The 21,400-nt window shown below is 38.4% G+C and overlaps 1 protein-coding gene across 1 annotated transcript in view; it reads right to left on the bottom strand.

Annotated features, from left to right (window-relative positions):
• Positions 1-353: 353 nt before the first annotated feature.
• STK31 (serine/threonine kinase 31) overlaps positions 354-21,400 on the bottom strand; it is a 34,768-nt gene continuing 13,721 nt past the window's right edge. Inside the window, exons 11-24 of the mRNA XM_032180653.1 lie at positions 20,426-20,548; positions 17,636-17,815; positions 15,949-16,065; positions 14,814-14,933; positions 14,209-14,340; positions 12,785-12,886; positions 11,761-11,841; positions 11,338-11,463; positions 10,511-10,636; positions 10,119-10,205; positions 9,124-9,273; positions 7,275-7,400; positions 5,198-5,266; positions 354-614 (exon numbers count right to left, since the gene is read on the bottom strand). Coding sequence (XP_032036544.1) covers positions 354-614; positions 5,198-5,266; positions 7,275-7,400; positions 9,124-9,273; positions 10,119-10,205; positions 10,511-10,636; positions 11,338-11,463; positions 11,761-11,841; positions 12,785-12,886; positions 14,209-14,340; positions 14,814-14,933; positions 15,949-16,065; positions 17,636-17,815; positions 20,426-20,548 — 1,800 coding nt within the window. The remainder of the gene's footprint in view (positions 615-5,197; positions 5,267-7,274; positions 7,401-9,123; positions 9,274-10,118; positions 10,206-10,510; positions 10,637-11,337; positions 11,464-11,760; positions 11,842-12,784; positions 12,887-14,208; positions 14,341-14,813; positions 14,934-15,948; positions 16,066-17,635; positions 17,816-20,425; positions 20,549-21,400) is intronic.

Genomic DNA, 21,400 nt, shown 5'->3' with positions numbered 1-21,400 from the left:
AACCAAAAGGCATTGCCCTAGAGCATCTCTAACAGGAACATCTAACCTACAATTGCAGCAAGAAGGGGAATACAAAAGCAAGTCGCTACAGCTTCATCTTAAATACTTCTGGAATCTAATATGACTATATCCTGTAAATTTAAAGCCTATGTAACAGACAAAAAGACTGACAAACTAAGACCACAGTCAGGAACACCACACCTGTATCTTTGAACTCGTATTTAGAATCAATGTACTCTGAAGAAAATGCAGTTAAGGTTATGTAACCCCAAAACATGACTGCACCTACCCAACTTTCTACATTCTGAGATTCCAAATCAGGACAACTGATTTCAAAAATAAAAACAGAACTTTCAATCAAACACATCATGGACAAGTTTATTATCTACTGGAGTAGGGTTTATCCCATTCTCCTCAGAGTTAATTTTAATTGCATCTTCCTTTTTATCCATCTTCTCAGAATCATGCTCCTTGTGTGGCACATGCTCTTCACCTGGTTGTGATGAATCTGGAATCACATCAACTAAGAGGAAGCAATCATCTCCCAGCACCTGCTCAGCTGTCAGTCGGTTAGAGCAGAACAAATTCTGAAGAAGGGATTTAACTTTATCATCCTACAAACAGAGGGAGACGAATTTCATCAGCAAATGAAACAAACACGATTCCAAATAACAACCAAGTATTTGTTGAACAGGTCTCATAAATGCTTGCAGCCCAGGGCCCTCACAGAAGTTTGTACCACAGCACTCTCCATGGCCTGCACTCTTAATAGACACGGTGCTCATTAACATCAGAATAAAAGAAAGCTTTTGGCACCAGGTCTGCCAACTCGGTGCCAGCAGGCTTCACAGGAGAGCATAAGTTATGTCTTAAAACACTAGCTTCCCAGCATTTTAGAGAACTACAGAATCATAGAATGGTTTGGGTTGGAAGGGACCTTAAATATCAACTAATTCCATTCCCCCACACCCTGCCACAGGCTTTTTAAGTCTGCTTTTCTACTGAGAAAGAACAGAATGGGTGCCATTCACCTTCTACAACATCAACTTTTAACTCTGTCCTATCGATTTCTTGCAGAGCAATAAAGTAGAGGAAAAAAATGAAGTAATGGGAGTAATGGGCTCTAAATCAACAGCAGCTGTTTTGCTATTAGGCCATCACTTACACTTAAGCTGTTTGGATTTTTCTGAAAGGATTACATGCCTAAATGCTTAGCATATTAACAGCACTAGACTCCATGCACAAAACACAAGAACTCAGCTGCTACACATATGCATACATGTCAGCTGTTGAGGAAGGAAGGGCACACACTGGATTTGAACAAGGGGACTGCAAGAAACTCTCAGATGATGATCTAGAGACATAGATTAATAAAAACCAACATAAAAAGAATCTTCCCACAAGGGGGCGTTCATGTCTGTAGCCTCTGCAAGCCAGCATCGCCTCTGACCTGGGTCAATAGAACAGGAAAGCACCAGATAGCTGTGCATCACCCCTCACCTAGCTCTGTTTCATCCAGACAAAAATCTATGATGCAAAGGAATGTACACAAATTGTCAAAAACCTGGAAACAGAAACAATTTCCAACTTCCCCACTGACCAGCAGTGATTCAAGAGAATCAGCCTCTCTCTCCAGATAATCTGAAATCTGGGTGGAAAGATTAAATCTGAAAACTGTTGAACTTGCAGGCATAAAGGATTGTTAAATGGTTACAAAACATTCAAAACGTATAAAAGAGAATCTCTAGTTAAAAACATTCAAACATTTGATGTACTAAAATGCACAGGTAAATCATGCCTACACGCTTCCTTGGTAGAATTAAAAATGAAGAAAGCCCAGGCATTTAAAGAGCTCGAAAAGTGTTGCACTTATATATTTCCACTTCAAAAAAAGTCATATATCCTTCAGCAAGTTTCCCCTTTTCACCATTTTCTCACACTAAGGAAATCTAAAACTGATCCCTTAAGCAATACTACTGTAGGACAAGGTTTCACTGTGTTTACTCCAGCTGATTAGATCTTATTTACTCCTTTTAATAAATACACAAAATTGAATGCTGAAGTATGCTGAATACTGAAGCTCAGCATGGCAAAACGGAAGGTACAAGATCATGTCTCTAATCACTGCTTCTCCTCAACAGCTACATAAAATTAGTATCCCCTCATTGAAATTTAATGTTACTTTCCTGTGTTAATTTTACATTTCCTGAAAACAAACAAAAAAATTTAATGGTTGCAAGTGTACAATTCCTCTAGGCATGAGACTGAGATGGAAGGGAAATTACCAGCCTGTCAAGGGCCTGCAGATGGGCACTGAGATTAATTCTGAATAAGCCGATTAAAGATAAAGTCCTTAAAAGCAAAATAGATTTTCCCCAAGAACTGGGACAAGGATTAACAGCCAGAGGTCTTTGAGATACCCCAAGAAACTGTTGAAATATATTTATTAGTATTACATTTCTTAGCAGAACCCTCACAGATGTTCCTGTGAGCTGCAGGAAGAACAAGTTGCTTTGCAGCACTTTGACAGTTTGTGCACATGCACGCACACGTATCCAGGACGAATCCTTAAACTACCAACAAAGATGCATTGATTAGGATGGTAACACCTGGCAAAGTTCTTCAAAAAGAAAAAAGCTGCTTCTTTTTATCAGTGAAAAATTATGAAGGAGCTTGCTCTTACTGAGAACTGTAAAATGAATGAATCCCTGCTAAGGCCAATAACGAAGAACATTTGTCCTTCAGATAAAAGCAGATGTTGCACCTCAGAAGATATCTATAAGAAAAGAACCAAAAAAGTAAGGGAAGCTGAAACCAGCCACTTATGCAGAAATCTTAGAGAAACCAAAGTGAGCCAATTCCTATTTTCATGTCTCAAGTAACTCTTTTCTATTTCCTCAAACAAGTTTCCCTTATGTGTGAGAGAAAGCTAGTTTCTTTCAGAATCTAAGGATGATTAGGCACAACCCTAAATGACGCACTGGACAGATGGCTCTGCACAAGTTTTGTAGAATATTTTTAAAACCCTACAGCTTGTACTAATGATCACAGAATCACAATGAATTGTTAAGTACTGAGATCTTCTTTCCTACAGCACTACACATTTCATGAGACTCATTTAATTTTTAATAAAAACTGAGCAACTATAATGAGAAATAAGAAACGCTATTTACAGGAACACCTCACTACTCAAATGCTACGTTTTTTATTCCTTTATTTTTCACAATAGTTTCACACTGGAATCAATTTTCCAGATGGATTTGGTAGATAGTCCTGTGCTTTAATAGTAGTGATTTCAACACTGGAGAACATGGCTGAAAGCTATTAAGAAGACACTGCAGAGGACATCAGTGATCTAACAGAACAAAATTATTTACAGCACTGTGCTACGCAGTGATACACAAGCTACCTGGCCTGGACATTGGAAGTGCTACAGCTGTGTTAGTCTAATACTGTATCGTGACAGTATCTAAGCTTAAAGTGAAGAGGACACACTAAGCTCAGAATGAACACAACTCCAGTAAATGCAGACCAATTTTTGCATCGTGTTATCCTAGATAGCTTTGCAAAGCACTCACATCATTAATACAAAAGTACAACCAATAAAAAGAGGGATTTATTAGGCTTTTGTTTTCCCTTGCTAAAACAACCAAAACTTACCTGGCAAACAGCAACTCTACTGTTTCATTCTACACTTTCCACTTCAAGTATTTCTCTACTTTTCTGGGTAATATAGAGACTTACCTCTAACTCCTTCCTACATTCTGTAGAGAATTCTATTTATTAATACTTCACTTAGAAACTAAACAGCTTGCAGGGATTTTATAATAGTGTAAGACATGATTTAAAGAGTCTCATAGCCTTCTCAAATCCGAAAGCAAAGCTATAAAAAAAAAAAAAAAAACTCAAAGGCAAAGTTATCACTTAAAGTGAGGTCAAAAGAAAAAGCACAATGTGAGAAGTATATCCCAGTAATTAAAAATCACAAGGGTAACCCACTCAGAGGAGGTGGGAATGACAAGAACAGGTAACTAAAAGAGTCCAGCAGAAGTCTGAGGTAGAAACTAGTCTAAGCAAGTTAGTAATCTGAAAAAGGCCCACAAATCTTCCAGAGAATTTCTTTCAGCTATATATGGTGGCATAAAAGTTGGAAACACAGAATAGATAAGAAGAAGAAGAAGGGATCACCCATAGCAAACACAGAAGTTTAAAGCAGGCAAGAGACAAGTCCTGACCTGAGGACTGAAAGTTTATGGGAAAGAGTTAACCTGTGTGCCTTCGTATTTCCAAACTTAAGTCTCCAACTCTGAAGATGATCCTTTGCTTTCTGATAGGTAGCATCCCATCTCTTGGATGTTAATCAATGAGTAGATAACTTTATAGCCTACATCTTCATCAACCTGAGTATCTCCTTCCTTTGGTTTATTTTCTTCCAAGGCTATAAAATTATCTACTTCAAAGTTGGAAACCTAAGTTGGGAAATACAAAGGCACACAGGTCTACTCTCATTTTCAAGAGTCATCAAGACATTGGGCAAGGTCTTGGGTAAGTTTCAAAAAACAGACTGAAAATACAGTTCAAGGTGGCAACAGTTGCTAGCATAGGGCAGGCATAGAACAGTGGCTGACAGAAAACAGTGAAAGCAGCAACATTAGATCTTATCACTTGAGGCCCTCTTACATCTCTGCACTTGCTTGAGGCATTTAAGAAAGCTTACATTTCACACACACAAAAGAGCAGAAAATAAAGGGTACACTATGACTTTACAACTGCATTTAGTGACTAAAATGGAAATCAGCTGTTTTATTAATGCTCAAGAATTGTGCAATTATTATGTAGAAGACACATAAACAAAGCCAACTTCCCTGACTTCAGAAAAGACAGGTTTCTAACTCCAATACCTCCTTCAAGGCATGAGGATCAGTGACTTTCTCCCCAAGTCTGTAACTGTTAACTGAGTGACACCAAGTTATCTATTAAGTTGTTCCTTGTGAGGGTGGACTTCAGTGTTAAGAAAATCCTGGGGTTTTATACCTTCTCAAATATTTTTACTTGCTATTTAGAATATCCAGTTTAGAACGTTTTCTCAACCCAGCACTTACAACCAATTTTTGTTTTTTATTTAAAAAAAAAGCGTATCAGTTAATCACCTCTAAACAAGACCATTCTAATCTACCTCATCTGACAATCAACATACCATGCCAACCGCATCCACCTCAGGTGTGCCATCTTCTTTTATGCCAAACTCCTGCTTTTGAATGCAAAGCTGTAAATTAAAAGATACATAATATGTAACATTGTTTTACCCTTTAGTTTAACAAATATCAGCCAAGGAGATTCCATGTTTCAAGTGAAAATCCACTGTTGTGAAAAATGGGCAGAGGAAAGCTTTTTTGTAGTTTCACAATAGCATAAAATACGTAAGTGGCTCACAATTGCCTTACACAGGAAAAAAAAAAAGAGCAATAAAAATAGTATCAGAGAAGAAACTTTTGGAAGTCAAACGAAATAGACTTTTAAAAACATGACTCGAAGTCCATGTCTAAGCTGTACATTTAATTATATAACCCACGGCATTTCTTAAAGAAGATGAAGTGTGCTGTAATAGACAAACATGAACCCACCATCCATAAGCAAACTGAAATTTCCCCAGCCCTTATTAACGCCTAGAACCATGCCTGTACACAGCATTTTTCAAAACCCTGCTTGCAAGTTGAACTGAAAATGCCTCTATTCCCTACAATTACAAGAAAAATGGGAAGAAGCATGCATTTTGTCAGGACTGGGCTCCTGTGACACAGAGCAGCTGAGAACTCACAAAACCCCCATTTCCATCTTAGAAGCAGTAGGGCTGCTCAGTGAGGGAGAACACAATTCAGGTGTCTGCCATCAAACTGGCAATTGCTGAACATCAGGCCAGAATATGAACTAAAATTTCCCATCAAATGATCAATACAACATCAAGACTGAGCTGGAGATTTGTTACACATGGATTAACCTGAAATTCAGCTGGAAAGCTTGGAGATGGGTTTTCAGAAGACTGCAGATCTTGCTGCATCCCAGATATTCTCTTCAAGCAGAGCCAGCCATTGCCAGCCCTCCATTTGTTTTGGTGGTTTAGGGTTTTTGTTTGTTTTGTTTGTTTTTTCTTCTTTGCTTTACACTCACTTTATTCACTTCTGCTTGTAAAAAAAGGTTTTTTTGAACAGAGGATCTGAACAGTGGCACTGCAAATGTTCCAACAAAACCATACCACATAAAAAAGTTATAAGCATCCATGATATTAATCTACACTTTAATCCATCTATTTCAGTAGAAAAATTACTTAGTTTTAAGCATCTGCTCTAAATTGGGACAAAAACATAATGAAGAATGACTTTTCTAAGAACTAGCTTCATCTTCTCAGCACAGGTAACTGATAATGTCTACTGATCAACTTGCAGCTTATGTCCCTATCACAAAGTGTTTAAAGATAGCTTCAGTCATCCCTTCTGTGCCACAAGATCATTGTGCAGCTGATGGAACTGCCAATGTCATTTATCTGAACTCCAACTGGTATTCAGTGAACCAGCTCCAATGGACCAGGTGCAAAAATCACTGCATGGGAACATCAACACTTGTTTGGTAGCTCATGGTTTTTTGTTTGTTTGTTTTTTAAAAGGCCAAGTGATTTTGAAGTTTTCCATTTGGAACACGTGACACTGATACCCTGAGCTGAGGAGGCAGCAAAACACTAAAAGAAGACAAAAAAGAGCAGGAAAAGGAGATGCTGTATAATGTGCAACCTAACACAGAAAAGCAGACTGCTTTCTCCTCTCTGACACAGCACGCCCTAAGGAACAGAACACCCACCTAAGGATAGGTGGGATGTCCTGAAGGATATCCTTCACCAGGGATAAAGTCCTATCCTTACCCAAATCAAAAGATAGGGATGATGAACACACTGCCTCACAGGCAAGGACACAAGAAAAGAATCAAAAAGGGTTACAAGAATGAATGATAAGTATAGTAAGAACTTACAATCCCCAGAACAAGGAACAAAAACAGTTTTTGGTCACTTAACTACAAATTACATTGTATACCTTACAGAAAAACGCACTGCCTTATGCCCATGAACTCCCATTCATTCCACTCCTACCACTCAGTTTATAATATGCACACTTCTCCAAAATATTCAAAGTAGAATTTTAAAATAACGTATTCATATTGCTGTTTATGAAGCCTGCTACAGTTCCCCAATTTTACTAGAAACTCCCTCATAAGCCATAACTTACCCAGAAGAGAAGGCAGCCGTAAGCATACATGTCAGAGGCTGGAGAAGCCGGCTGTCCCATCCTCAGTTCAGGAGAAACTAAGCTCAGGGAACTGACAACCATCGTGCTTGCAACAGCACGTTGTTCCTACGGGGAAAAAAAGTGTACTCCTTAGTGAGATCGATAGCAGACTGAAGGAGAGGTATCTCCCTCTCTAATTTAACGCATCAGACAACTTCATCATACCATTCTGTGCTGACCCCGAATGAAATGTGAAGTCCTTCTTTACTGATGGAAAATATGGGGTGTATGTAAAGGAGAAAGGAAATAGTCACGTATCTATCATCTAACTGTTAACAGAAAAGTAGCGCTGGCAGATTTTACTCCACACTGGAACTATTAACGGTCATAAGGTAATAAGGAATACAAGTTACAAAACTTCTCAAATTAGAAGAAAAAAAATATAGAAAATGGTTAAAGACACTCAGCACTACTTTGGAAAACTTCAGTTCTATTATCAGTTTTGCCAGTTTTCCATTCTTTTTTCCCTGTCCTTCTGGACTTCACCTGGGACCAGCTACTTCCTTCTTCCCTGTTTCCAGCCTGTTTTAGGACTGCCTACTGCCACAATAAAAGCTAGACCATGAGTTTCAATCTCTCTCCATGACTGTAGCCACCACCAGCTACAGCCAGACTGGAGGAGACAATCTCCAGATTGCAAAGAGTATTCAGCAACACAGCTCTGCTCATCAATTTGTGTTCATGCAGAAAGCACAAGCACTGAGCAGTGCTGTGACACTCCCCATACAGCAGGCACAAACTGATCCAGGCCGTGAACCACAGGTGGAACTTTCCTGCTCCATTATAACCTAAGCTGCAGGAGGGAATAGAGATGAGGCCCTCTTCAGATCTTGCAACCTTCAGATGGCACCAGCTACACCGAGTATGACCTTTCAGAAAATTCAGCTGGCAACATCTTTAGAACCTCTCTCCTTTGCGTGCTGAAAACAGAAATGTATTTGCTTGTTCTCCAAGCATGACAAGACTCATTAAGATTAACAGCAAATGCACTGACAAAACAGAGATATTATCAATAAAAATTTTATTATATATTTTTATTATATTAATATTATATAATAACATAACACACATTGTTATAAAAATTAAATAAACATGAAGACCTCTAGCACACAAATGTGCTCAAATCAATTTCAGTTTAGAAAGTCAAAATGTGACAACAAAAACATACACGAGTAGTGGAGAGACTTTGCCACGTAAACGAAGTAAAACACTAAGGGAGTAGATTGTATTCTTAAAGACCATAAGGCTTTCCCCAAAAATGGTTATGAAATTCTTTACTACAGAAACTGAGGACTAAAGAAAAATACATATAAATATAGGTATGTTTATATAGGTAGCATGTATAACCTTGTTAAGTGACTGAGACAGATTAAAACGCATCGTAGAACCTCATTACCTATCACATAGACATGCAAAGACTGCATGCAAGAGCTAGATTATTCCTTCCTCAAACAAGTTCCTACTCTCACCTCTGCTGATGCTGATTACCAGTAAACATAGAAAAGAGCCAACCAGCAAGTACTGCAACTTCTGAATTTTTCCGTTTCACTGTTTTCTTTAATAAGGGCTCATGCTCAATAATTCTTTTCTTCCCCATCCAAAATCAGATTGTGTTTACAAAAATCTCAGCAAGACTCAAACCACCCAACCCCATTCAGAACATCAAACAGGAATCCTACTGCAGAGCACAATAGTTATCAATAGATCTTATATACTTCATCTATTTTGATACATAACTGACTAAAAGTCACTAGGTTGGTTTTTTAGCTGGTTTTTGGTTTTGTTTTACCTCTGGTTTAGTGAAATCGAAGTCTCCAACGATTCCTTGTTTTCGATTCACAGCAAAAACGTTGTTTCCATGCAGAGATCCATGCACTATATTAGCTCCATGCAACGTTTGCAGACCTTGGGCAACTCCTTTCATCACTTTTAATGTCTCCTAATGATTTAATTTTGGTGTTCATTACAAAAATAGATACGGAAGAACCAAAAAAAAAAAAAACAGTATCTAATGTTTCTATTCCAAAACTAACATTCTAATTATTTGAAGATTGCACACATTCAAAGTTCCTGACAATTGTTTTATAAAGTATGGATTAATTCCCAGTAAGACTGTGTTGACTTGCAGAGCCAGTCAACTGATTGTTTCGTTTCACAAACAAAAGGTAACCACCGGTTAACAATTCACTAACATTAAACAAAAATAAACAATTTAAAAACCCTGTAATATATTTTGGGATACATATATTTACAAGTGCCTCCAAGTTCACAGACAGAAGCTGTTGAGTCATCAAACATAACTAGGGAAAAGACTGTATTGGCTTCTGGCTACTGTTTCTTTGAGAAAGGCTGGCTAGCCAAAATGCCAATAAACTGTGTGGAGAGGAGGGAAGGAAAGGGAGGAGAGAGAAGAACAACTCCTGCACACACAAACACACCCCAAAGCCTTCCCCCACCATAAATCCTCTAAATTTTGGTACAAGAATGCCTCTGCTTACAAATTTACCATATTCACTCTTGAATTTTTGAAGTGTACTAGCAGTACTGCTGAGGCACTGATTTTAATAAAAGAAGAAAGTGTAACCAAGCAAAATCTCTTTTAGAAAATCATATCCCACTGCTTGACCAAATGCTAGTCAAGCCACGTTGTGCAACTCTGTATAGTCATTGGCAGCCACCAAAGAAGACTGCTCACACACCTCCAGCAGCATAATATACAGCACAATGTTAAGAGTTCAGACCAAACACATCAAAAGGAAAATGCTGGTAATCTGTTACACTTACTTGTAAAGTTAAAGGTGTATCAGCCTGTAAAGCTCGCAGACTTGCCCCTGGGTAGTATGGGACCATTAAATACACCAGAGGATCAGACTTTAACAACAAAAACAAACAGAAGTTTAAGAACACATTGTTTCCAATATCAGGAACACTGGAAAATTTAACATGCATTAGATGCGTGATGTATCAATTGATGTTTACTAAGAAAATAGTTCACCTAAACTGAAGTCCCAAAGGAAATATTTTTCTGACTCAATATTCCAACTCAAAAAAATATTAAAGCCTTAAATTCCAACTTAAAAGTTTTTCTGCTTAAAATTAAAAAAAAAAAACACAACCAAGCAACAACAACCAAAAAAAAAAAAAAAAACAAGCAACATTATCAGTTTGAATCTTGCCTTGCAGAAAAGAAGAAACAACAGTTGTAATAAGCCAGATTTCTCCTTTTGTTGATTCCAGGCCCTGTGATACTTGGCAACTCTTTCAATCACTTTGCCTTCTGAGCTCACATCTACAGAGTATCCCTGAAAAACAAAACAGAAACACCCAAGCTCTAACTCCTAATGTCTGTAACATTACTGCATGACACTTTTTTAGTTAAAGAAAGGCATACCATTAGGTTCCATCAAATAACTCTTCTATTTATCACAGAACTCAGTAACAACTGTCATAAATTGCTCTCATATTCATTAACGCTTAGGAAGTCTGTAACAATGAAACAAGAAGCAAGTCTCCCATTTAAGAAGTAAAAATAAAAAAAAAAAAAAAAGAAAAATTCAACTATGCCTCCCCTGATACTATAACCCTTGGTTCTCAATTGCTAGCACAATGGAGAAGAAAAAGGACAAGGGGAACACAGCAGTTCCTGAAGTTTCACAGCGATGAATCAACTGAAAGACAAAACAGCATTTGCATTTTTGGAAACAAAGAGTAACAAACAAGTTAAAGGGTTCACCAAATACGAGAAAGAACAGACAGCAGAGGGGAAGCACTGCTCACTACAGCTGCCCTCAAAAGAAGTGAAAAATCAGTAAGCAACAGGAAAGCAATCCAGACAGAGAACAAGGTCTTGTGTTCTACAGGCCCTGACAAAAGAAAACACATATCAGAAAAGGGTTGTTAAATGCAGGAATACAAAAGGAAAAGCAGAGTTCATTCAGAATCAGCACATTCCTGGGTCAGGATCTCACCCGCAGCACTAACTGAAAGCCAGGACCAACATTACCTTTAGAAGAACCTTCTGATCCTGCATTTCTGAACACACTAACGGCCGCTTTGTGCTCAGCTCCTTCATGGGCTCAGCATCTAAAAGGTCTCGCTCCAGGCTGTGCGACAGAAGCCCACCTGAATTCTGAAGCACACATACACAGAGACAGCCAGAATAAGAGTACAGTATGAACAGCCAGCAACACTCACAGGCTCTGACTCTCTCTTCTCTTCCTCAATCAACTTAAAGCACAAACACAGTGGGGGCTTGTTAAAAATGAAGTTACCGCATCTGTTAGCAAGAGGCTGGCTGCACACAAAATGCCATTGTAAGGCAGCTAACAAAATACTGATCACCACCCAGAAGGGCAGGGAGCGGGACACACAGCCATGAGAGTGCCTTAAACAATAGCTGACAGATTAAACCACAACCTCAGCTTACCATATAGCTTAAAATTCCTGCTTCTGGATAAAGAAGTGGCAACTCAGGGAACCATTTCTGTACCAAGATGGAAAGTTTCTCCTGGATGAAGGAAACAAGCTTCAGGTCATTAGCTTCTGACACCATATACACTAACGTTTGCAATGTTAGGACCAGGACATTCAAATGGATATTCATGTCTGTTCCATTTTCAGTAGCACCATGCAAAATAAGACAGGGAAGTGACAACACCCCACCCCACACGCTAATACAGCATTTCAATACGCACAGATAAATTTTGGAAAGCTCTAAGGGTGAATAAAGTTAAGGCCTTGAAGAACTCATGTGCTATGAAGGAAAGACATCCCCCTTTTTTCTACAATACCCTTTAGTAGGCCTAAACAAAGGGCACAGCTTCACTAGAATGAAACCAAAGAAAACAGCAACCAAGCAGTAACATAGATCAGACCACTCAAGCATCTACAGATCTCACACAACCACAATGCAAGGTAACTATTTTGCACAAATGCTATGTCTTCAGAGGTAAGACATCATCATCGCAATCCCTGGTGCTCTTCTACTTCCTAAAAGGTGATGGTTTCAATTCTTCCCTCCATAGAGAGGACTTAGAGAAAGGGTGATCTCCTTCACTTCAGGACAAAACCCTGTTTTAGTCCACTCCTAAGTAAACACTTGCCTTACTTACACAGAACAGTCTGCCTTCAGCTACTGAGCTTACACTTTAACCTGCAGCTCTTTGGATCAAGAACTGCAGCTCATTTATTCTCACTTCACCCCATTTGGGGGAGGGGAAGGGGATGCAAAGAAGTGTCTGAAAAGACAACATCCAAACAGAAACAAAAAAAAGAATTGATCAGCCTCCCTTCCATCTCCCAGAGATTCTGCCCAAATAGGGCCACCTTAACATTCAACACTGAACTTTAAAAATGTGATTTTTGTATCTACATCATACATTAAAAGCAACTGAAATGCAGATGTGCCTCGCAGAGCTTTATTTTAGCTGTCTAAATAATTTAATACTTACATATTCTTCACGTTCCTTGTATATTTCCTGAAGAACCCCATTTCGCAGAGCAGCAATTTCCTCTTTTATTCTTGTCATTTCAAGCTCACTGCAATCATCAGACTGCGTTAGGAATAACCAAAGTTAGCATACAATTCCCATTCTGCTATTATACCAAACAACAATTATCTACTATATCAGGATTAAAAAGCAGTTTCAGTATCACAGTTCTGGAGTCAAATGCATTCTGAAGGTTCAGTCTCCATCCTGGAAACCTAAGAGATTCCCCTATAACCTGACCACAGGGAAGGGTGCACCATTTATTTACATAACAGACGAAATGTTCCCTTTGCCTACTCGTTTCTTAAGTCAAAGAGCTTGAGCTTTTTTTCTTTTGTTTAAAAAAAATTACCTGACCCCACATAATCATAACAGAAATATTGTTCACCTACCAGCAAAGCTAGGTTCCTTAATTCATTCACTTTTTTCTTCCCTAAGTGGGCATTCACCTCACGCCACCTCATTTATCAAGAATCCTTTTACCAGTGGCTTTCATCAATGTCCCTCATTTTAAATCCTTCTTGGGAGATCACTGTCCCTTTACAATGCTTACAAAGACACACATGCAGGTTTTCTTTCCTTAAGCATCTCCAGAGCAATTAATGTGCAATCTATGCATCTGTGCCAGCATCAGTGCTGTTTATTTGATTTAGAGGCAACTTTTACATTCTTTCAACTTTTTTGACGGGCAAGGGGGAACCCTAAAAATTGGAACAGACATTGACTTCTGCCTCCAAAAGGGAAGTACACATTATGAACAAAGTGGATATGGCTCATAGGAAAAGGTTTGCAGGTTAAGGTAGAAGTCTAATTTACTTGCTGTTACACAGTTGAACAGAAGAGGTAAGGCAGACCAACTCCAGCAAAGCAAGCACTATGCACACAAATACCACCCTTCAGACTGATCGGTGTAAGAGGCATTGCAGAAAAAGTAAATCACACAACCAGCAGGGTGAAAACGGCAGGACCAGACTATGCAGTACTGAGCAGTGACGGCCACCAGAGGGACCCCTTCCCTTTCCTTCCCAGAAGGGCTCCTTCCAGAGCTGTCTCAGACTGCACAGCAGCTGCATTTTGTGAAGGATTTCCCATGATTTTTAAGATAGTGTTACCTAACTGCAGTTCCCAGCTTGACATGAAGGAAATGCAGGTATTTAGCTCCTCACACAGCTAGTTAAAAGCATCGGTAGTGTGGCTAGGGACTGAAAAAACGTCTACATAAAGTTAAAAACAAATTCATGTAAAGCAACTAAGTCTTGACTGAAGGGACATGAAAAACATATCTTTGAAGTACAGAAGGTACAGACTGTTCAATGTAGTTACCACTGATTTGGTTTACATTCCTAAATGAATCTGAAATAACAAAACCTGTAATGTTTTCATACTTCCTCAAGGTTGTTCTTTTCAGCCAGTTTCCATCTTAAATTGGCCTTCAAGCTTTTCACAGTTTTCTTAATTGATAGTAAGTTGTCAATATTAGGACTTTTATTCAGCCATTCCTCAGCTTGTTTTTTGAACTAGAAAGAAAACAGAAAAACATTCAAGCATTCTGTTTTAATATGCTTTAATCCAATACATTAGAGAAACTGCCCTAAGCCTATCTGAATTCAGTTTTCAGGGTTTTTCCCCACAAAATAGTGTTTCATTTTACTGACATTAACAACCTCCTGGAAGACATTCTACTTAACCTGAGTTCCCTTAAGTTACATACTACAGATTTGCAGTGAATCCAGAGATTCCAGCTTTCATCATTAAGGGAAAAAAAAAAAGAAAACCACACAAACACACCACGCTTTGCATTTAGCTGAAACAAAACCTTGTCTGAGGTAACACACAACTGCTATTCTCAAACTTTAACCCAACCAATCTCTCATCACCAACTTACACCTAGAATTTCCATTATAAAATTAAAGAGAAAAAACAAAATTTTAAAGTGTCAGAAAGTGCTACTAATACAGGTCAGCATGACATAAATAAGGCATAAACCAACCTCAACGCTGGCCAAGTATCTGTTCTGTATGACAGTGATCAGATTCTGCTCTTCATGAACTTTATGCACAACTTTACTGTATGCACTCATAATTATTCCCTTCTCTGCCTCACCATGTTCCTAGATTGAATTATAGACACAAGAGCGATATTAAAGATTGAGTCATTCTCCATTCATACCAACAATGTTCCATTTGTAAAACCTTTACTGAGAAATTCCACTGTTACTGGAAAAACTTGTCTATCAGTTTTTCCTCTTCTTAAAGACGACTAAAGGAGAAATTAGTAAGTCTAAGAGTTCATCCAATACTTTTAGGAAAATAAAATTCATCAGCACTTCCATGCAGAGGATCCATTTCATATTCCACGTACTATGAAGGAGTTTTTTTCATTTAATGTTTCTGAAGATAGAACGGTTTAATAGATATGAAGCATCAAAGTAAGCAACCATTCTTGCAAAAGGAGTCGCTGGTTCTGTTGCAGATAGCAGTCAGAAGCAGGATAAACTGTTGGTGTGCTGTTCTGTAGTTAAAGCACAAATTCAACATTTGCTGATCATTCTCTGGCACACAAGGGGCTCACTGCAGGGACAACGCAAATACCTCAAAAAGTCAGCAAAAGAGAACCGAGGAAACACTGAACAGGAAAGGTACACAACTGGAGAAAAAGTTACCACAAGCATCAGAAAAAGATTCCCAGTGAGGCAAAAACACTTGCTCCATGCAAAAAGATGTATAGCATTTTGTCACTAAGACTGGAAACAAAGTTTATCCATAAGCATCCACAAGATGCAACAGAAACTTACTTAGGTATACTTTCAGGGCAAACACCAAAACTCAGAGCTGCTCAAAGAAATGTGAGCTTCTCTGTGCATACAGAGGGAAGCACCAGTTTTCTCAGTATCTCTTAGTTAACCAAGTTACAGAGTTGAGTTCCTGTAACCCCAAGCTGTCCTCTGCCTGTTGCCTAGAAAATGTTCTTTTCTCTGTAAGGAGCAACCTTAGTGACTTTTTAATCATGCTTCCACAAAGAACAAAAATGCTGTTCTGTAGTGAACAAACTTGTCTGGTACGTTAAGTGAAGCCTGAAACTGAAATCAAAGATGTATAAAACATACAAAAATGCTTAGAACCTACTGTTAAGTCAGTCTTCAGTTCTTTGCAAATATTCAACTCAGCCTCTTTGAGAACTTCATCCACATTGACAGCTACTTCCTCGAAATCTGAAGATGTTTCTGATGACAGGTCAAAACACTTCAAAGAAAAAAAAACAGCCATGTAATTCGAAGTTAGAACTTAGCAAGAAGACATCAAGAGCAGGCAAAAAGAAGATACAAAGAACAAGCACTACTGGAAACCTAATCAGAATTTCTGTCAAATATCACCTTTAACTACCTGACACTTGAGTGATACAGCAATTTCTAGAACTAATGTAGCCATGATTCACTAAGCAAAGAGTTGAATTGTTCATGGAAAAGTTCAGGTTTGAAACAGGTAAATGAGTTCATCATGACATTAACAAACTTTAGTCACTTTTGTACTTCAGTCACTTGCATACATGCAAAGTAGCACTTTGAATTGCACACAGCAATCACACAAACCCACCTGCACGTAAGTACGTTCTCCCAGTCTAATAACTGACATGGTTATAAATATCTGCAAGTAATTCATAAACATTATGCTGCACACAACATGCACCAAGTCTATGCTGCCACTGAACAGTATTTACCATGAGGTTACGGCACACTGTTACTCATAACAACATCTGGCCACTGTAAATGGTCTGGGTACAACAAAATGCAAATATCTATTCACTACAAAATGGTAAAACACTGATGGATTATGCACAGTTCACACTGGCAGGAAGGTTACATTGATACTGTCTGAGGATGTTTACACATAACAGTGCAGCAGAAAATGCAATCAATGAAGCTGGGTCTGCAGGAATAAAGAAAGAGCAACTTACAGTCTTCTCAGTAAGATTAAGAGTTCAAAACTCAGCAAGAACACAGGTATTAAGCACAGAAGCAGAACAGCGAGAAAGTTACTTCCCAACTTTGCACCTTCTTTACAAACAGAGCTCAGCAATAACCCACTTCCACAGTTTACCACCTTTTAAGACAAATACCATGTGTAGACATACTAGCTCTACTGCCCCCAACTTTCTACAACTCAGATCAAAAGAGCCCCAGCATCTATGTGGTATTTCAGCAAACGTCATAGGAAACGCAATTAAAAGTGGGTAATTTATTTGCATAAGTTCTCCACATTCAGTATTCCAAATGAGAAAAAAATTATATATTTGCCTGCAATCTGTATCTAAACTATTTTGAATCAGATTGGCTTCTCCAATAACGTTAAGTCCTCATTTACAGTGCTCCTTCATCTCCTTTAACAGCATTTATGAACTAGCACCTTTTAAAATCTTAATAATTTCTATCCAAAGGCTACTTGAAGGGACTAATGAAAGTATTCCAGTCACATAAGGATTAGATAGAGTATAAGATATATAAGAGTTATAGTTGCATAAAAGCACTGATCTTTAGTCAAAAGACATCCTTTCACAGGCAAGCATAAACCCTCACTTGGTACCAGCTCACCGCAAAGGTATGCTAAGCACAGAGATAAATTAGCACTCTGTTCCTCAACACACACCTTCTCCCCCTGCAACAAGGCGCTGACATTTAGTTCCACTGCTCATATGCACAAGCTCCCTGCCAAAGGCAGCTGTCCCTACTAAGGACTATTGCACACAAGCTTAGTTAGATAAAACGTCATGCTTCATCTTTTTCCGTGACAGGAGAAGTGGACTTGCTTGACTTACCTTTAAGATACCACTGAACAAGTCAATGAGAATTTTCAAAGCAGCATCTGTATCATTTCTGATGTGAACAAACTCCTCCATTTCAGCACACTTCCATTTAAAGAACTGTTGAAACACCTCCTCAGAGTCATTCACTTCAGATACTTGACCATAAACCATCTCCAGAGAACCAGACAATTCCTGTGCATCAAAGCAAACAAAAACAGCAGGTTTGCAAAACAAAATAATTTTGCGGCAGTATTCTATAAATAAAAATCAAGACATTTAATGCAGAAAGACTTGGTACTACCTCCTGACATAACATTACTTATATTACAAAATCCTCTTCCTGCATTAATCGAAGTTTTTTTTATATTCCACTTTCCTTTCATATCCAGTGGCAGCACCTCTATTCAGAGAACATAATGCAGAAATGGATCTCACACTACAGTCTGATTCTCCCTCCAAAACCCAGAAAGGAAAAACACCACAAAAAGCTTAGCAGATCATATCATGTCATTCGTATTCTAGTCTCTTCTACCTTACAGGCTGGACTGTGAAATTATGCTCCTTAGGACAAAGAGCAAGAAGGGGTTCCGTTTATAATGCACCAGAAAGCTGCCTTCCATGCAACTGGGTAGGAAGTCTCATGCAGTCTCATGCTCAAAAATATCTGAGCTGCAGTATGCTTGCATACAACTTGCTATAGCTCAAGAGGCAAAATTCTTCCTACAAAAAGGGATTTGACTGGACCAACCTTTTTTTTTATTTATTTATTTTTTTAAATAATATGCCATGTCCTCCACGTTTACAAAAACTAGTCACACCAGAAGAGCACCTGCAAGTATTCCATCATACTGTCCTCAAGGAAAAGAGTCTTATAAGTTAAGTCCCATTTCCTCCCATTTATCTTCCACATAAACACACTTCCCTAAAGCATTAGTACCTTTATCAGCAAGATAACAAGTTACCATACAAAGACTGCTCCATGGTCCACAAGTACACAAACCAGCCTGCTAAGTGTGACAACTCAAAACAGGAGGAACAAGCTACTGTAGGCTTACTGTGCAGCAGAGGAAACACATGCTTGCAGGCAGCTAACATGGGACAGCTGACAACTATTCAGCTCACACCCCAGCCTGCTTTGGAATAACTTACATACATATCCATACCCTCAACCTTCCTCTTAACCATCGTAATATTACAAGTTGGAAATCAGGCAGCTAAACCCAACTGCATGTTCCAGCCCCAGTCAGTTGGATTCAGCTAGGACTGAAGCTTCTGGAGTTTGTCTGTAGTTCAGGCCAGCAATGGCTCTTACTAGAAAGCATAAAACCTAAGTCAGAAGAAATGTGTGATGGGCTGGGTTTGCAGTGCACAACCTCAGTGAGACAGGCATTAGTTCCCAAGCTCCTGTTGTTCTGAGATGCACTGAAAAATATTCTTTTCTCCAGGACAGTGCAAGTGTGACCTCTTAAGCTCTGAAACACGGCAACCGAGGTTCTCACTGATTTTTGCCAAAGAGGTTCGTTTGGGAAAGCTATTCTGATCATCTAGCTTCTACTACAGGGTAAGACCTTTAAGCTAAAGCACAAAGCCCATTTAACACACACAGACACATTTCAGTACCCCTTCAAGTATTTAAGAAATATGTATTATATTACAATTTCACTGCAGTACAATTATCCAGAGAATGTTTAATGTCTACCACCTAGTGGATTAGCACAGCATAACCTTTAAACACACACTAAACACAAACCAGTTTTCCTGTTTGGAGAAGCAGGATCTACACAGGGTCTCCAGTGACAGAAAGCCATGAAATGCTATTCATCTAAACTCTAATTAGATGCTCATCTGCATATCAGACTAGCACCAAAAATAAATGCATCAAAACATACTTGAATGGTGTTTAAAAATAATTCCACACTTTACTTCTATTAATACTGCTCCAACCTTACACAATTCTGCGTGCTGCCTGTAACTGGGGTGTTTTTCATAGGAACCCAATCTTGTACAGGCGTAGGAGAGTAAGCCTCCAGAATTTGTACAGACAAGCTGTTGAAACCATTGCTAACCTTTCTCCCTCTCCAAAAACACTTGCACAATCAAAATAAAACCAAGCAGTATTTCTGAAGTTTAAAAGACGAAAATAACGTATTTCTAACAAAAAAGCCCAGAAACACCAGTTTGATAATCCTACCATTGGTAAGACTAATTTTGAAGAGTTCCTACTGCATCTACAGAGCCTATCTCCTCATTTACTCCCCCACTTTCTGTTGTTGGGTTCACTTGTAGAGAGAAGGGGAGGAGGAGAGAAGAGAGGGAGAGATAAGAAGACTCCCAGTATTGACGTGGAGTCAATACTGCTTAACAAGCCTCCTAGACAAAAAATGCTTTAACCACTCTGCACTTTGCCATACTAGCCCAAACTACACAGCCGACTTAACAGAGAGATCTAGGAGAGCATATAACCCAACCATGAAAGGCACTGACTTGTTAATTGTAGGTTCTCTCTAGTGCTCGCCTTCTAAGTTTTCTGTGCCTTGTGAATTTGTTAGTCACCAAATACAGTACAGTAAGAGAAAACTCTTGCTCAAATCCAAGATAATTTGCTTCAGAAACAAAACATCCCAAAGACCACGATCACAAATAATACTGAGAACAAGTGTCAGATGTACAACTTACCTCAGAAGTGTAACCTAAAGCTTCACCTCCTGCTGTTGAGGTCCCTAACTACAAAGCATGTAACATTTAAGAAACATCTCCAAAGATTCCCAGTTTTTCAGAATCAGTAAAAAGCTTCTGCCCTACCTGCAACATTTTTGAGCGCTCAGAGAGGAACAGCTGATCCACTTCTGAAATAAATTCATTAACTGCAGAATACAGCTTCTGTTGCACCTCATTTCTCCTGATAATCAATTCATCTCTTTCATCCTATGCAGAAGGAAAAGCGAATGAGCACCTCACACCCAAATCCCCCCTACACAGAGTGACAGAAAAAAGTGGTAACCCCGCAAAATATATGTAATACACAACTGATGAGAATGAATGAAAAAAATAATTTCATTTTGACATCTACTCTAACAAAATATATAATATAAATATAATGCATCTGTAACATAAGTACATATACACAAGCAGGTTCAGTTTTTGATTTTATTTTATCCCATGAAAGCTTAGAAGATGACTAAATCGAGAGTTTGTAAGTATCCAGAGAAGAGACTAGAAACATTTTTGTCAGTAACAGACAACTGAATTAGATCCAATGGTTGGTAAATGAAAGATAGACATTAGAGAAAGACAGTGAATAGCTATGAATAAAAACTCAGGTTGCAGCATACACCATTTTAAAACATAAAACCCAGACTAGCAATTGAGCAGATATTATTCAGCCAGACAGTAACAGACTAAATAACAAAAATCAGTGAATTAAGTTCTACTATATAAGTTAAACACAAAGCATTGCTTCTGCAGGTAAAAAAAAATAAATAAATAAAAAATAAAAAATAAAAAGGCAGAACAATAATTATTTAATAGGTACTTCTGCGTTTTCTGGACATCTCTGGTAACCAAAAGCACACACAGTTTTTACAGACTTCTTGCTGTTTTACGTATGTAAAGCATGAGCCAGCTTGAGAAAGAATATTTAACACACTGCATAAAAAAACGTATAAGGACGCCTGCCAAAAAGAACACTTTCCAAGACAAATTTCTGCAAAATATTGCTTCAAAAACTACAGCAATAAAGACTTAAGTGCAGTAAAAGACTTAACCAACCAACCAAAT

Source organism: Aythya fuligula, chromosome 2 (genome assembly GCF_009819795.1).
Source record: "Aythya fuligula isolate bAytFul2 chromosome 2, bAytFul2.pri, whole genome shotgun sequence".
Lineage (NCBI taxonomy): Eukaryota > Metazoa > Chordata > Aves > Anseriformes > Anatidae > Aythya > Aythya fuligula.
Note: the sequence above shows the minus strand (reverse complement) of the source record. Positions and strands in the feature narration are given on the sequence as shown.